Below are 17,443 nucleotides of genomic sequence, written 5' to 3' on the forward strand. Positions count from 1 at the left end.
CGATTCGACGGCAAATCCCAGACGGTCGATCGAAGGTGGGGTGCTTCGAGGTCGACTAATCGACCGAGAGTTAATAAAACGTAGGAGGAGAAACGATGCAAGGTCTCCGAGGAGTATCCGGCCCGTTTCACGAATCGGCGTTCAGTTTTCCGCGACAGAGGAAAAAGGAGAAATTATCCGTCATTCGTCGTAACCGGGAGCCCTCCCTGAAGACGTCGGAGATCAATACCGGTACCCCCGGAGTAAACAAAAGCCGATGCCTATCCAGCTACAAAGTGTCGGTCAATTTAATTTAGTGCCGAGTCCCGAGATAGGGATACGAGGGAAGAAGGGAGGAAAATATATCCGCATGAAGAACACAAAGGTCTCATAATTTTGATATCGCCGGTATCAAAATTGCATAGCGGAATAAATAAAATTTTCGATTTTTTACCGTGTGCCACAGCCTCGTAGAATAACAATTTTATTATTTTATGTATATTAATACGCGAAGAACGCTCTCGATATTGCAGAAAATGTTCGACCTTTTCATTATTAATTTCTTTACGGATTTATAGAGTAAAGCATTTATTATTTAACGATTAGTGTGATTGATATTAACATAATGAGCAAGAAAAACTCTCTTAAAATGAAATTGAAAGATATTCACGCGATTACTGAATCTTCTGTCTGCATTGTTTCATGCACAGAGGTCTGCAGCATCATTATTATTATTGCATTCCGGCCTCCCTAATGATTCGGACACACAGCAAGCATACAGCAGCACTACTAATAGTACGATCTGCACAAAGTCAACTCATGAATCCCATCGGACAGAAGGGGGACAAGGAAAAAAATTATCGTCCCTTTGACGGTTCCCGGTGATTGGCTCTCGGACACCCTCCTCGTGATACGTGGCGGATCGATCGGCATCCGTGCACCGGCTTCAATCACGGTTTTCATTAAGCCGCGCTGGACGGCGGAGGGTGTAAGAGACGCTCGAATAGCTGATGTTTCGCGTGTCAGGCGGAACGAGAGGAAGCTTCTGGTTTCAGGACTTGCGCTTCTGGCACGGACTTCGAAAGAAACTTCAGCGCTTAATTGGGCATCAGCCACTCGTTAGGCGATATCTCGAAAATTGCGTCGGCTTTGTTGCTGAACAAAGAATAGGGGAAAGAAAATAAAGAGAGAAAGAAAGAGAGGGAGAGAGACAGAGAGAGAGACTGAAATCTTCTCAAATTTTGTTAATATTCTACGGAATATGGATATTATCTAACATGCGATAACGTACTTTCAGTATTACGGGAAATAGCATGTTAATTTATACATCATTAGCTTTCAATATTGTCAATCACACCAGCTGTTGTCAGTATTATGTTTATATCATACGCAACAAATTGCGTAATTTTTATCTCGCAATTAATTTAGTTACAAGTCAATTAGTAAATATATTGTTTATTATAGACTGTTAATTATCATACAATATAATTGAAGAAAACAGTCATTAATATATTCTAAGAGCACGTTTAATACTCGTCTTCCACGTATTGAAATTATTAGTACATTTTCCGGAAAGTGAAACTTATATAAGCTTGAGTTCTCAGTAAGAACTCGTTAATAAAGATCCTTGAAATAAGAGTCTTCGAAAGGAATCGAAGTTTGCATTGACGGAGAACCCGCACCAATAGGTAATCTTCTCGTTTTAAAGACTCCGACCTTCGATCCGTTCACAACAATCTGTTTCATTCAACCTTACTGTTAATGAGCTCGTTTAATGTGAAGATTATGCGTAATGGCATGTTGATCTTGAGCATCTCATCAGTCGTGATAAACGAGAATACTAATTAGGCATTCGTTAGCATGACAACTCTGTTGTCAATACGATTTCGTGTCGCTTCGATTCTTACGATCACAACGGAGCGTGTCGATTTCGATTTAAGATTGATAAAATCACTCATAATCCAGTAACAGAAACGACACTTTAGAACAATAAGCCGATTCTGTCATGTCATTCTGTAGTTTTAAAATATAAATATAGTTTCTTCTAATAATTTGTAAAAATGGATAGCAAATTAGTAAGTTTAATTTAATTCAAAAAGTGTGATCGGGCCTTTATTAATTGCACATGACCTATATTAAATATAAAGTATTTAAAGATTTTTTTGTCTACAAATTATCAAAACCTTTATCTTATTCTTAGTTACTTTTTAAATTATCCTACTCAATCGTATTTCAGATTTGCTGAAATCTTTGTTATGATCAAGAAAAGCAACGCAGATATCTGAGAGATTTTAAATTATCTCACTTTGAGTCATTATGTTAGACAACAAAAGGGGTTTCAGGTAAAAAATTAGTAAATTTCTTTTCCATTAACGTAACGAGAGATACGCACACGGTATGCAAAGTAACTTGATGTATCGTGTTATATATATATGGGTGCGATTATTCGTTGGAAAGTTTGCCCACTTTGTTTACTCGATACAAGAAATTCACCATAATATTGTTAGGGAAAGGTCCATGGTCATCGTTAGCATGAGGGGGAGTTAATGGTTCCTTTGTTTCGTCCTCAGAGCAGGCGATTTTCATTTTTCATCGGCATCGGCGCGGCTGGGACCGTCGCTTCTTTAGCGAGTTAATCATTTTTAAAGGACCGACCGCAGGTGACGGTGCGTCATACTCGTCGTGACCGTGATATTAAAGGACATCAGGCATTCCTGCCTAGAATTAAATTTCTCGGGCGGGGAAAAGCCCGAGTTTAGACAGTCACCCCGGTTGCAGAGGGGTAATGAAACGCCACGAGAGCTGTCGCGCAATTTGTTTTGCATACGGACGACATTTTTCACTTCGTGGAAGAGTGCCCGACGTTTCAGCTCTCAAGTGTCTCTCGGATGCCTGTGTTGCACTCCTTAATCCTAATAGAGATTCCAGCAAATCTGAAATACGATTCGGTCGTGTATATTCGCGGATACTCGGGGCACACAAATGAAATTTATCATTTTACTGCGACATAAGGTCTAAAAATATTTTCATGTATCTTTTTTTTACACGGTATCTACAGTTCGTCACGTTCGCTGGAGTGGACGTCATGAGAGTAAGCCGCGATAAAAATTCCTCAGATACTGAGATGCTCGACGCTTTGAAAGAACAGCACGTGCCAGATATAATTTTCCAGTCTCTGCAAATCTTCTCATTAATGGGAATATAAAATATCTTGTTTAAGGACGCGCGATATCGCACGTTTCTTTCTTTTCAATCTCGCTTTCTCTGAACTTTACAACAGTTGGCTGTGAAAGAATGTAGAAAGAAAAAATGCAGCTGCGGTTTGAATTTCGCACGTTCTTGTTCTTGCGTGTTTCGCAAAAATTATTGATCGGAGATACAGATATAATAACGGGGTATGGAGGTATTAATTAAGGGCATTTGCGAAGGGCGGATTTGAACGGTGCGGGTGGATATCGTGGAGACGGTCGACGTAGCTAACTAGAGAGACCTTTGAGCACCGACTTCGGCTCGGGAGATCTGTAAACCAATTAGTGACGCCTCGTCGATACGGAGGGCTAAGTCGTCCTAACCGGATCGTTCGGTTAAACTGCTTACTTGATTACATGACGTTAGTTAGCGTCACTGTAGTCGCCCGTCGACCACAGGTGATACCCCTAAATTCCGATCACGTAAAGATCCGCCAATTTTTGGTGCTTGGGAACACTTCTGGGCTGTCACTAATGTCGGGAAGGCAATTTTATGGACCGAAACGAGTCTCCTGGCCACAATATTTTCGCTTGGGTCGGTATAATTCACGGGAAATCAGACTAGAATAATAAAAAACTCTGTCTTTTAATTTCGTAGAGTAATTATTTCAATCAGCTCGTTCAACGAATTATTCAGATTCAGATGAGAAGATTGAATAAAGATTTTACCGTGCGAAATATGCGGAATATTTACACTGGAAAAATAATAACCTCCATAACAATGGCACGAAACAGAGAAAGCAGAGTAGAAGAGATTTGTTTACACATCCTTGCCTTGTAAATATCCTTTTATTAAGTCGCGCAGAATGCATCATAGAATGTGGCATAATAGTAAGAATATAGGGGAGGACTTATAAACTCCGGAAATTGTAAACTCCTGTATATATTGCGAACGTATCCCGGCGAGGGTCACTCGATATACGCCGCGCTCCGAGCCGTACGTGCGTTCATGCATCCCTCGGGAGATTACAACAAAAACGTAGGGGAAGATAGCACACAGTGGGGCCACTACCTAAATTCGAACTACGTGTATATTCGGGCGAGATACTTTTTTTTCTCCTCACCCTACGCACGAATGCCCACGGGGCGTTATCATTGCCCTATTAAATTCAAAAATTACTTTTTCTCAAACGATATGTATATTCACGCGGAGCACGATGATGAGCCAACTAACTGCGGTTGGCTCTTGTACACGCCGTCCTCGTATTCGGCTGCAGCTACACATATCTAGTGTGTAAATTATGCGACCTGAATTTCTGTCTGTATCAAACAGAAATTTTTAAAAATGAATAACAATAAACTTATTTACCTATTTCTCTCGCAACGAAAACGCGATAGAAATAATATGGGGTAGGTTGTGCTGCGGGGGTGCTGTGAATCTACAGAAGATACTTTTCCCCCTTACGTTGAAATACACTCGGGACGCGGCAAGTTATTCGATAGGTTCGAGCCTTGCCAAACAGTGGCTGGTCCGATTGTGTACTTTGACTTTCTCTCATTGTTCTCTTTCCCTCCTAGTGTTCGGGAGAGTGCTTTGATATTGCCCTAATTAAAGGCAGACGCTTAATTGTACCGGTGATGTTACTCGATCCACCAGAGCACGGTGCGTATTATTTGCGACTTGCTTCGTGTTTTTCAGACAATAAAAAAATCGCTTACTGGTATATAATTTTTCATTATCCCGCACTATTGTTCGTATACGTCAAAGCAATTTTTCAGAATTCGCTTTCTTCCGTCTTTTTGTAGTCGACGTTTTAATTTCACATTCATATAGTCACTATTTTCGTTTCGTGTTACTACGCACGTTCCCCATTTTCAGCTGTATCTATAGAAGTGGAAATTCGAATCTTTGATGTGTTTATCGATTCTCTCTCTCTCTCTCTCTCTCTCTCTCTCTCTCTCTCTCTCTCTCTCTCTCTCTCTCTCTCTCAACTCCATTAATGCCAACGTCGGAAATTTTGAATCCGCTGCTTTCTAAGCATGCAAATACCACTTCAGCTTTTAAAGACAATTTGGCATGCATCCCGAGGTCGTTTTTACTACCTTCCTCCCTATGTACTTAAACCTTGACTAATGACGCGAATACCTATCTCTCCTCTCACGGAGATTTAAAAGTATTTGAGAAGAATTCTCTATCTTGAGAAGAAGTTATATTGAAATGTCTCTTACGTCTCTGTTACCGAGCTATTTTTACCATTACTAGAAAACAATCGAAAAAGAACGACCGGTTAGCTCAGCGTTGCGTCAGAGATGTTTTTCGCGTGTCATTTGCGCAAATTTATGTCGAATTTATGCCGGCACACACGCAAGACGACAGTCATAGAACTACTAACTCCGAATCTGGCAAACACAATTTGCTATTTAAAACTATATCTACATATTCAAGACGTACCTATCGTATTTTAAATGCAACAGCGAAATTATGTCGCGCTGCTGAAGCGAAGCGTATCGCGACAATAACAGAAGATGAATCATAACGCCGGTGAGGCGTTAAATACTGACGCATCTTCGACAAGTGTAGCTTGTCGCGCGATAATCAACATGATAATTGCGCCTTCGTCGTTGCGAATACTCGCGAGTCCCGGCTTTCATTGCGCCGCGCCGTTCCGACAATCGCGCGGAGAAAATATCGCCAGCTAATATTTACGCGCGTCGACCGGGCCTGGATCCACAGCCCGAGGGGGTTCTTAGAGGTGGAGCGTTTATCGTTAATGCGATTAAGTTGATGCGTGATTCATTCCGGGCCGGGCTCTAATAACGCCGTGAGGAAAGGCACACGTGTTATCGGTCTCCGCGAGGCTAACCGGCCGGCCGATCCATCTTCCGAACGACGCTTGAATTTCTTTCACGACCGTCTCTCCGGAGAATCGCCAGCGCGCGCGAGAGATACCCGTCTAGATCTAGATAATTAACGCTCTCCCGGCGGGTCATTTCATCGTGCGGCGTGTAACTTTCGTGGCGAGCGACCGAGCGTATTGAACTTTGTTTAATTTGCGCTCGAACACATCGACGGCAACGGCGTTTCCTGACGAGTTCGCGTATCCTTTCTCCATGGAAATAAACTTTTTTTTGTAATATGTGATTTATGTTAGATAATCAACTTTTCCAGTGAGCCATTTCATCCCCCCCCCCCGTGCAACGTGCAGTCTACTGCATAGAGACTTCATTAAACTAATCTGTTTTCGATCATACGAACGTCAATGTATCTTCTAACGAGAAGTTCGAATCCTTTCTCCATGGAAATAAATCATTTTTGTATCATGTGATTTATGTTAGATAATCAATTTCTCCAGACATTTTTCATCGTGCAACATGCATTCTACTTCATAGAAACCTCATTAAAATAATCTGATTTAATATCAATGTATTTTCTAATGAGAGGTTCGGATATATTTTCACGAAAATAAATCTTGTTTATAATTTTAGATAATCAATTTTTCTAACGGGCTATCTTATCGTGCAACATATACTTCGTAGAGAACTCGTTAAATTAATCTGTTCTCGATTATATTGACACCAATGTACTTTCTAATGAGAATTTCGGATTCTTTCTACATAGAAATTAAATTTTTTATACAATTTATGATAGACATTTTTTCTTCTTCTTATGTACATATATTAATAATTTAGACTTTTATTATATATTATATTATATATTATTTATTAACATAATTATTATTTGTATTAATAATTTAATTTATTAATCGCGATAACGAAACATTTAGGGGACTTTATTAAATCCCTATATATGTACAAAGAGATCCAGACGAGTTCCATCGCACGTGTTTGCGTTTGTGCAGAAGGGTATGGCTACAACAGGGAGGGAGGAGAGATGTTTTTGGCAGCGCGCTTTTTAATCCCCGCTGTTGCGCGATTTGGGCTGTCCGGAATACGCGGATTTATGCGCACAACTATGCGTACCAAGCGAGCGACGGACGCTTTTAAATTCCATCGATCGTCCATTGAAAACCGGATCGGGCGCCGTTAACCCTACTAGTCCGCACGCTATTCTCGGGTGTTATCGCGTCGCACCCGGGAGACAAGGACGCGGGATCCCCGGGATTATTCGACAGTCTGAACCGACATCGAGACAATAATGTCAGGATTATGTCAAGCTCGACGAGGATTTCCGCATCGCTTGCCTTAGACGCGCGGCTTCAAGCGTCCCTATAGGTCCAGACTCTCGATGATTTCTGCTATCGAGAATAATATCCCGTACTCCAGCAATCTCCAGCCATTTTTCAACTATTCCACGATATTTGCCCTCTTTATCACCTACTCGAGCGCCCGCCGCTACGCAATTCCGCGTTTACTGATTGTGAGTTATATGCAGTCCGCCGTTTGGTATTCACGTTGCCGGCTGGAACAACGTGACGTTCGGAATGTGCTCACCCTTTTTCCCGAGATAAAGTCCCGAAGATGTACGAGGCCAGGGTGAATTATTCGTCGCGCGTGTGGTACTATGCGTAGCGTGTCTCACGGCGATAATGTAGGCGTGATGTAAATGTCACGTGCCGCCAAGATCGCGATCGCGCAGGATTTATTCAATGACATCATCAAAAAAAAAAAAAAGAAAAAGGAGATCGTCATCAGAAAAAATTAACGTCATCAATGTCCAAAATTTGTATCGAACTGCACGGCTGTACAAAATGACAAGACAATTAAGTTGCTAAGGGTCACCTATATACATGCGAAAAAATATCTTTTAAAACAGTATTACATAATCGGCAATTTATTGTATTCTCGCGGCACACACAACGGCACATGACACAAAAATTTAGCATTTGGTATCCAAATATAGGCAGCATCGCGCGGTACAAGAATAAACACGACGATTATTAATCGTTCGTAATTGCATATTCCGCGATGTTTATTTCTAATTTATTCCTGCTAACCGGAACAGGCTCTTTTTTTGGTTAAAAATGCATAAACCTTGCAAATTTCTGTAGTAAAAAAGAATCTATTCTATTCTGCAGATATCGTAATGACCATCCCGTCTATTCAGGATACTTGAGAAATCCAATCATTTTTCCAATCAATTTGCCGGTACCGGGAATGAACGCTTATTTCAGGAAAACGCTAACGCTAGAGTAAGAGATCTCGGGGAAAAAGCGATAACGAGCCTTTTGTGAGAGTAGAAATTTCTTCCTCTTTTCTGCTAATTTTTATGTCCGGATTAATACTGCGAAATTCCTAGCATTGCATAAACAATAAACAGGTATCTTTGGAATCCAATATCGCTTTAATTATACAATAAAATATGATGTCTGAAAGATATCTCGTGAGTCACATCGCTGACTCGCTTTCAGTTGCCAAAATAACAACCGGATGCGTAATCATGAATAATAAAATGTGCAGTTTTATATAACTTGTTGAAATTTGTTTAACTAGTTACACACAATACACACACCATAAAGGAACACGACATAAATATGTAAACATGACATAAATTGTTCTGTGATATAATCTCGTCATCAAAGAGATTTCCCTGTCTCGAGAAGCGAAAATTGTTAGAATACGCCTTCGATAATTGCAGATAATCCTCAGTAGCCTGAATAAACAAACATACCAGTTTGCACAGCTATTGTCCGTTAATTGAATATTCATACAGCGGACAGTATTTACATTTTGTCGGATTAACACGCCGACCGAACCCGAGGAAAATGTATTTACATTCTGAAATTTCAAGAAGATCGTAATGGAGACGAGCGATTCTGAAGGAAATTTCGAAAGTCGCAGCTTTGTGCGTGCTTCCCAACATGTTGCGTTCAATCAAGCGTATTTTTTCAATATCGAAATTGTTGATGATATTTATAAAGAAAATATCATGTCTTAGAAATGAAAAAGCTCATTAAGATACTAATTCTTTTACTCTCGCCGCATATTGCTAGTTTTATAGTAAGTATCAGTGGTATAATCAAGCAGAAATGAATTCACGATAATGGTATACGCGCCAGTACGTAACGTGTACTCTAAGCACCATTTCGAATTCAACCCTCGTTTCCTTGCAACGAGACCTCCGGCGGCAGGGCAGCGGGAGTTTCGCATCGACGTCGCTTTGTGGAGGGTTGATCTGGCGGCCATGTTTGGTTAGAGAAAATTTCACAATCCCACCCTCGGTGGTCGGCCTTCACGATAGCAGCTTGCACGACACGTTAACTAAAGGGCTATAAGCTCGTAATATTGCATGAGGGTACACTTCTCTAAAACTTCACAAATTGAAATTTCGAAAATTTACCTACGGACCATGTTATATTTAAATGCCTCAGAAGAGGAGAAAAATAAAATTGTGTTTTACGATATTTTTACGATTCTTCCTATTCACTGAATTTCTTGCAATTCTGTGCGATATGCCGGAAATAGACGGATAAATTTTTGCATGCTACGAGTAGCTTTCGTGCGCCGCTCGTGAATTTCGAAGAGATTTCATGTGGACGAGTAAACGGTCGATCGAGAGGGGTGCCATGGCGACCATGTCGGTTCCCAATTAAACAAATGCCGGCAGGAACTCGAGCAACCCCTCAGGCACCGGCGTCCATCTCTCCTTGCTCTCTTGGTGTACGTCAACGAATCTGCCCCTCTCATTCTCTCGCTCTCCTGGCACGAGAGGGTTTCGATCGTCGCACGTGTCGTGCGGCATGCGAAACTCGAGCTGGATTCACCATGTGCGTTTCATTCGAGCTACACTTACTCACAAAAGTTACACTACGTTTGTTCAATTCAAAAACATGTGCGTATTACAGAAATTTGATATTATCTTTAAGTTTGTAAATATCAATAACTCAAGGAATTATTCGTTTTTATCGATTGTTGAAATCGGAGGTATGTAAACAGCAGATTGCAATAATTTATTGTTACATTACTATATTAGCGCATATGTAAAAAAAATAATATAACATAATAAAAAATATAATACAAGAATTTAAGAATGCATACAAGGAAAAATTGAAATATCTCAGAATATAAAACTTTGAGTAACTTGATCATAACATACATAATTTCCGAAAAAATATAAGAGGCTGGGAGGACCGTCGGATGTTTTAAAGTTTAAACGTTCTTTTTCCTTTTATTATTATTGGCATGAAATGCACGCAGATTTTTTAAATCAAGTGTACCTCCGCACTTCCCACATCGTGCACCGTTCGCCGATCGCCCGCAGCGTTAATGCGATCGACAGAGCACATGAGTCGCGCTCGCGTGAGCGACGGTATCGTAATCGCACACTGTCCGGCGCATTTTAATCGCGAACCACGGCGCTGAATACGACGGCGAACTTGTACAAAGAACCTTGCCGAAAATTTCGAAGCTACCTCACGATATTCGACGGGATTTCGCCTAGGCGTAGGAAAGGTACGGGACATTCTGAACGTTATCCTCTCTCTCAACTTCTGGATTACATTACGAGGCCAAATATTGGAGCACCTCTTCGGAACACCGGCCAAACTGTTTGACTTACGCGATTGTGCGTTCGAACGTCGAGCCCGGTTACTTCGTTCGGCCGTTCGGCGTACCGGGCCGTCAATAACCGGACGACAACTGTGGAGAAGCTTTGCTATAATCCGAAAAGCGGCTTAAAGCAAACGCGAAGCCGATCCCGTCGAAAGGCGGGGTTTCCGACTTCCGTCGTGTGTACTCGGAGTCGAGCATTATCATCTTGTTAGCGAACAATATTCCGGAAGAATGGCTTCATTCGAATCTGCGTTCGGTGCACCGAGGAAAATGCGCGGAAAATGTATTCACTTGCCTGTTATACCTAGACGATCATGGCGCACAAGATCGTTACTTTATAAAATCATTATCAGTACAATGAGATGTACTGAGAAGATAAATAGTCGTTCATATAATTTGCAAAAAAATTTATGTGGTACAGGAAGATAAGAAAATAGTGATACTTTTTGTCTTTTAATTTATTCCCTGATTACTTTTATAAAAATGAATAAATAGTAACACGACGTCAATATTTTTAATATACATAAATTTATGTATATTTATGTAACCCTCCCCGAACGATGCAAGACTCATAAGCTGCAGCGAATAAAAAAATATAAAAAATAATTTAATCTTTGAGATAAAGAGATTAATCTTTTATGCATAAACTATATCCTTGCAGCATAATCCGGATTTTTAAGGCCATTGTGGTAGGAATGTATGTTTTCGTCATTAATTTACGTACCCTTGTTGGCGGAGTGACAAGCGTTTTCGCAATTCTGAAAGTTCTATTAGCATTTTATTAGCATTTATATGATGTTGACCGAACGTATTATGCCATGTCTTAGGAAGTCTAATTATTTCTACCGTAGTGATGGTTGGTTTATCTGCTTGTACAATGCATTTTATCTAAAATGTTATTTGATCAATAATTACAACTCTTAAACAGTATATAATACGACTTATATCTTCGCAAATGTCAGCGCGCGCGAAATGTGCGCTTAAAATTGTAACCTTCCACGTATAAATTCACCGTTTGCAAATACTCTTTTTTCTTCGCGTCTGAGACAACGAAGGCCAGTTATTTAAAGATAATTTCGCGTCTACCGCTGAATAAGCGACGGTAATCGGACAACGCATCTGGGATGTCATTTTTTTTCTTTTTTAAAGTCGATTCATCCAGTCACCTTCGTGTTGTATATGCGCACAACCGGGAAAAACCGAGGTATAATAGAGATATATTGTTTACCCGACAACGTGTGATTCCCATCTTATGACAATACGCAGACTACCGTAGATCTCGAGAAACCGGTGCGTATTATACTGAACTATGTAAAGGTATAATCCGTTGTTTTCTTGCGCTTCTATTGTTACGTGTGCGCGAACCGTGCAACGCAAAAAACAGTATCAGTTTTTATCAGTTACCTTCACTGGAAAATTAGGTATACGTTACATTTTAACGTTATATGTAACATACATGTACAATAACGTTTGTATGTATATGCAGGTGGAATTTTGCAATAGAGGATATGTTATCTGCACTATATGTGTGTATTTGGCTGTTTTATATATTAGATTTCCTGTACAATATTTCATTAATTATCGAGAAATTGACGTTGAATAAATAAGGAAATATAATATTTTAAATATATATTAAATATATATAAATGTTAAAAAAGCAAGCTTTTATAACATGAGAAAATTGTCAAACATAATAATAATACAATACAGTAAAAAATCTGTAATCTAATCTTGTGACTCACGATATATTAATATTATTAACGCAGATAATGATGCACCCTGTGTGGGCACAGAATAAACTTATTGAATATACACATTCCGTTTATAAAGTAAAATATATTTTTTACATTAAACGTTTTTAGAAATAACTAAATAAACACTTCAATTTTATCGATTCCAAATAATATTATCCGGAAAGATATTTCCATAAATCGGACAATTTATTTTTATTTATTCATTTATTTCTTATAATACTTCCCTTGCATAGATTGGCTATCAGTTTACAATATACATGATGCAACAAATTATTCTTATATTATATTTTATATTACATTATTTATAATATATTATATAACATATATAATATAAAGTTTAAAATTGATTTTTCACACATATTATATGTCTTTAATATAATACTCATTTAACAATTCTAACTCAACATAATTAAATTATAAATTATTAATTACATATACGCGGTTATAACGAATTCTATATGTTGAAATTCTGAGTAATGTTGTCGCGAACGATAATAAACGAGGTTTTTATGTGTATGTATGCGTAAGCACACGAACACGCTGATGCTATAAGTGAGATAATAGATAATAATTTTCAAAACATAAACTGCTCTTTCGTGAAGATCAGTTTATTAGCTGACTAATCGGTATGTAAAAGTGCATGTCTCGCATCAGGAACATCAGTCCATGAAATAAAGTGCAAGGATTATTAACCATGTCTCGCGCTAGTTTCGTATTACTCCTAATGATTGGAGTGCTTTGCAGTAAGTTTTTGTGCCACGCAAGAATTTATTGCGTTTCCGTACTCTGCGACTAAATTCGTTTCATAAACAATTATCATCGCATATCTTAGTTCCCATTTTTAACTGTAATTTAATATTGTAATTGAACTTGATTGTAACTTGTGTAACACTGCACATGTGCTACAGGCATGACTATCGCACAGAGACGGTGTCCGAGAAATCAAGAGTGGATTTGTGGATCGGCATGTCCACCATCTTGCAACTCGCAACCTAATCAACCCTGCACTCTGGTATTTATTACTTGATTTTGCTGAATACGCGAATTCTGTCGAAAGTTATATTTCTTTTCAAGTGAAAACGTGTGATTAACGGTGAAATATTTATTTTAAATTACATATATTACAATAGTTTATATCAAAATTTTACTATTCGTTTCTTGATACTATTCTGATACTATTATTCTTTTTTCAGCAATGCGTGGAAAAATGCCAATGCAAAGATGGGTTGCTGTTAAATTCCTCAGGAAACTGTGTGCACCCTTCACAATGCTAGAAATTAACAAATATGTACTTACTAAGGAGTTGAGAAATTTTGTTTAACGTCAACGATATTTTTTACAAAAATTTCAACTAAAAATCATCGGCATGCTAATATTAACATGTAATAAATGCATTTTGACACATTATTAATGTTTATATATGTTTACTGACTAATTAAAAACAAACAAGATTATTAATATATTCGCCTCTCTGTTAATAGTATAATAGATGTCTATATATTCTTAATAATAGATATCTATATATTCTTTATAAATTTAAAATAAAAAAAATAAATATCGCAGAATTAAATCTGCTAAGCTTTTTTTAAGGTTCCCTTAATAGAAACATTCTCGAACTTATATAATTCGTACTTTTTTAAAATTTGTAATTAATAAATATTATTAAAAATTGGAAGAGTAAAATAGAAAAAGAAACAAGAAATTAAAAATTAAAAAATACATAAAAATAAACGCATTAATTTTTATTATCGTCCTTGTAAATTACAATGCGCACGATCGGGGAAAGGTATAATAAATATATTGTTTTTTAAACAACGTCTAATTTCTCGTCTTATAACTATACGCAGACTATCGTGGATCTCGAGAAACCAATGTGTATTATACTGTACTATGTCAAAGTACAATCCGTTGTTTTCTTGCGCTTCTATTCTTACGTGTGCGCGAAGCGTGCAACGCAAAAAACAGTATCAGTTTTTATCAGTTACTTCACTGGAAAATTAGGTATACGTCACATTTTAACGTTATATGTAACATACATATACAATAACGTTTGTATGTATATGCAGGTGGAATTTTGCAATGTTATCTGCACTATATGTGTGTATTTGGCTGTTTTATATATTAGATTTCCTGTACAATATTTCATTAATTATCGAGAAATTGACGTTGAATAAATAAGGAAATATAATATTTTAAATATATATTAAATATATATAAATGTTAAAAAAGCAAGCTTTTATAACATGAGAAAATTGTAAAACATAATAATAATAAAATACAGTAAAAAATCTGTAATCTAATCATGTGACTCACGATATATTAATATTATTAACGCAGACGACCCTGTGTGGGCACAGAATAAACTTATTGAATATACACATTCCGTTTATAAAGTAAAATATACTTTTTACACATCAAATGTTTTTAGAAAAAACTAAATAAAAACTTCAATTTTATCGATTCCAAATAATATTATCCGGAAAGATAATTCCATAAATCGGACAATTTATTTTTATTTATTCATTTATTTCTTATAATACTTCCCTTGCATAGAATGGCTATCAGTTTACAATATACATGATGCAACACATTATTCTTATATTATATTTTATATTACATTATTTAATTTTATTATATATATTTTTATGATATAGATATAATACATAATTTATAATATATTATATAACATATAATATAAGTTTAAAATTGATTTTTCACACATATTATGTCTTTAATTTAATACTCATTTAACAATTCTAGCTCAACATAATTAAATTATAAATTATTAATTACATATACGGTTATAACGAATTCTATATGTTGGAATTCTGAGTAATGTCGCGAACGATAATAAACGAGGTTTTTATGTGTATGTATGCGTAAGCACATGAACACGCTGATGCAATAAGTGAGATAATAGATAATAATTTTCAAAACGTAAACTGCTCTTTCTCAGCGTGAAGGTCAGCTAATAAACTAATCGGTATATAAAAGCGCATGTCTCGCATCAGGAACATCAGTCCATGAAATAAAGTGCAAGGATTATTAACCATGTCTCGCGCTAGTTTCGTATTACTCCTAATGATTGGAGTGCTTTGCAGTAAGTTTTTGTGCCACGCAAGAATTTATTGCGTTTCCTTACTCTGCGACTAAATTCGTTTCATAAACAATTATCATCGCATATCTTAGTTCCCATTTTTAATTGTAATTTAATATTGTAATTGAACTTGATTGTAACTTGTGTAACACTGCACATGTGCTACAGGCATGACTATCGCCCAGAGACGGTGTCCAAGAAATCAAGAGTGGACCACTTGTGGATCGGCATGTCCACCATCTTGCAACTCGCAACCTAATCAACCCTGCACTCTGGTATTTATTACTTGATTTTGCTGAATACGCGAATTCTGTCGAAAGTTATATTTCTTTTCAAGTGAAAACGTGTGATTAACGGTAAAATATTTTGTTTAAATTACATATATTACAATAGTTTATATCAAAATTTTACTATTCGTTTCTTGATACTATTCTGATACTATTATTCTTTTTTCAGCAATGCGTGATAGGATGCCAATGCAGACAAGGATTTCTGCTAAATTCCTCAGGAAACTGTGTACACCCTTCACAATGCTATAGAAATTAACAAATATGTACTTACTAAAGAGTTGAGAAATTTTAACGTCAACGATATTTTTTACAAAAATTTCAACTAAAAATCATCGGCATGCTAATATTAACATGTAATAAATGCAATTTGACACATTATTATATATTTACTGATTAATTAAAAACAAACGAAATTATTAATATATTCGCCTCTCTGTTAATAGTAGGTATCTATATATTCTTTATAAATTTAAAATAAAATAAATAAATATCGCAAAATTAAATCTGCTGAGCTTTTTCTGAGCTTAGCTTTTTCTAAGACTTTCTTAATAAACATTTTCGAATTTATATAATTCGTATTTTTATAAATTCGTAATTAATAAATATTATTATAAATTGAAAGAGTAAAATAGAAATAGAAACAGAAAATTAAAAACTAAAAAATATGTATATAAACGCAGTTATTTTTATATCTTTGTAAATTACAATGCGCACGATCGGGGAAAGGTATAATAGATATATTGTTTATTAAACAACGTCTAATTTCTCGTCTTATAACTATACGCAGATTATCATGGATCTCGAGAAATCAATGTGTATTATACTGGACTATGTTATAATCCATTGCTTTCTTGCGCTTCTATTTTTACGTGCGCGTGACACATGCAAGAGAAAAAACAGTATGAATCTTTATTAGTTACGTTCACTGGAAAATTAGGTGTAAGTCATTTTAACGTTATATGTAACATATACATATACAATAATGTTTATATTTGCAGGTAAAATTTTGTAATAGAGGATATCTTATCTGCTTTACATGTGTATTTCAAGCATTTATATATTAGATTCCCTGTATAATATTTTATGTATGTTAAATATATAAATGATAAAAAAGCAAGTTTTTATAACACGAGACAATAAAACATAATAATAAAATACAGTAAAAAATCTATAAACCAGTCTTGTGACTCACGATATATTAATATTATTAATATTATTAACGCGCAGACGATAATGATCATCCTGTATGAACACAGAATAAACTTATTGAATATACACATTCCGTTTATAAAGTAAAATATATTTTTTACATCAAGCGTTTTAAAAAAAAAACTAAATAAACGCTTCAGTCCTATTGATTCAAAATAATATTATCCGAAAAGATATTTCCACAAATCGGGCAATTTATTTTTATTTATTTATTTATTTCTTATAATACTTGCCTCTTGCTTAGAATGGCTATCAGTTTATAGTTTACAAAACATATGACACAACAAATTATTCTTATATTATATTTTTAACTTTATTATATATATTTTTATAATATATAATATATTATTTATTACATAACATATATATAATATTAAGTTTAAAATTGATTCTTTACTTACACATATATCATCTCTT

General features: G+C 36.3%; 1 protein-coding gene and 1 long non-coding RNA gene across 5 annotated transcripts in view; one reads left to right on the forward strand and one right to left on the reverse strand.

The window, feature by feature from the left end:
- LOC139773181 (uncharacterized) overlaps positions 1–17,443 on the reverse strand; it is a 127,291-nt gene that overhangs the window by 39,879 nt on the left and 69,969 nt on the right. The gene's annotated exons all lie outside the window — the stretch shown is intronic.
- On the forward strand, positions 10,410–17,094 carry LOC139773170 (serine protease inhibitor swm-1-like). Of its 4 annotated transcripts, XM_071707444.1 has the most exons (6): positions 10,410–10,577; positions 11,826–11,966; positions 13,339–13,442; positions 13,624–13,681; positions 15,696–15,802; positions 15,984–17,094. In XM_071707444.1, exons 3-6 carry the CDS (start codon positions 13,341–13,343, stop codon positions 16,071–16,073), a joined length of 357 nt encoding a protein of 118 aa, XP_071563545.1. In that variant the 5' UTR covers positions 10,410–10,577; positions 11,826–11,966; positions 13,339–13,340; the 3' UTR covers positions 16,074–17,094. The 4 variants fall into 4 exon arrangements, with proteins under 4 accessions (XP_071563545.1, XP_071563543.1, XP_071563546.1 ...); XM_071707442.1 differs by lacking the exon at positions 11,826–11,966; XM_071707445.1 differs by lacking the exon at positions 10,410–10,577 and having other exon boundaries at positions 11,965–12,097.

The sequence above is a fragment of the Temnothorax nylanderi genome, unplaced genomic scaffold (genome assembly GCF_030848795.1).
Source record: "Temnothorax nylanderi isolate EJ_2023f unplaced genomic scaffold, tnyl_v1.0 TNYL_tig0058_pilon, whole genome shotgun sequence".
NCBI classification, from domain to species: domain Eukaryota; kingdom Metazoa; phylum Arthropoda; class Insecta; order Hymenoptera; family Formicidae; genus Temnothorax; species Temnothorax nylanderi.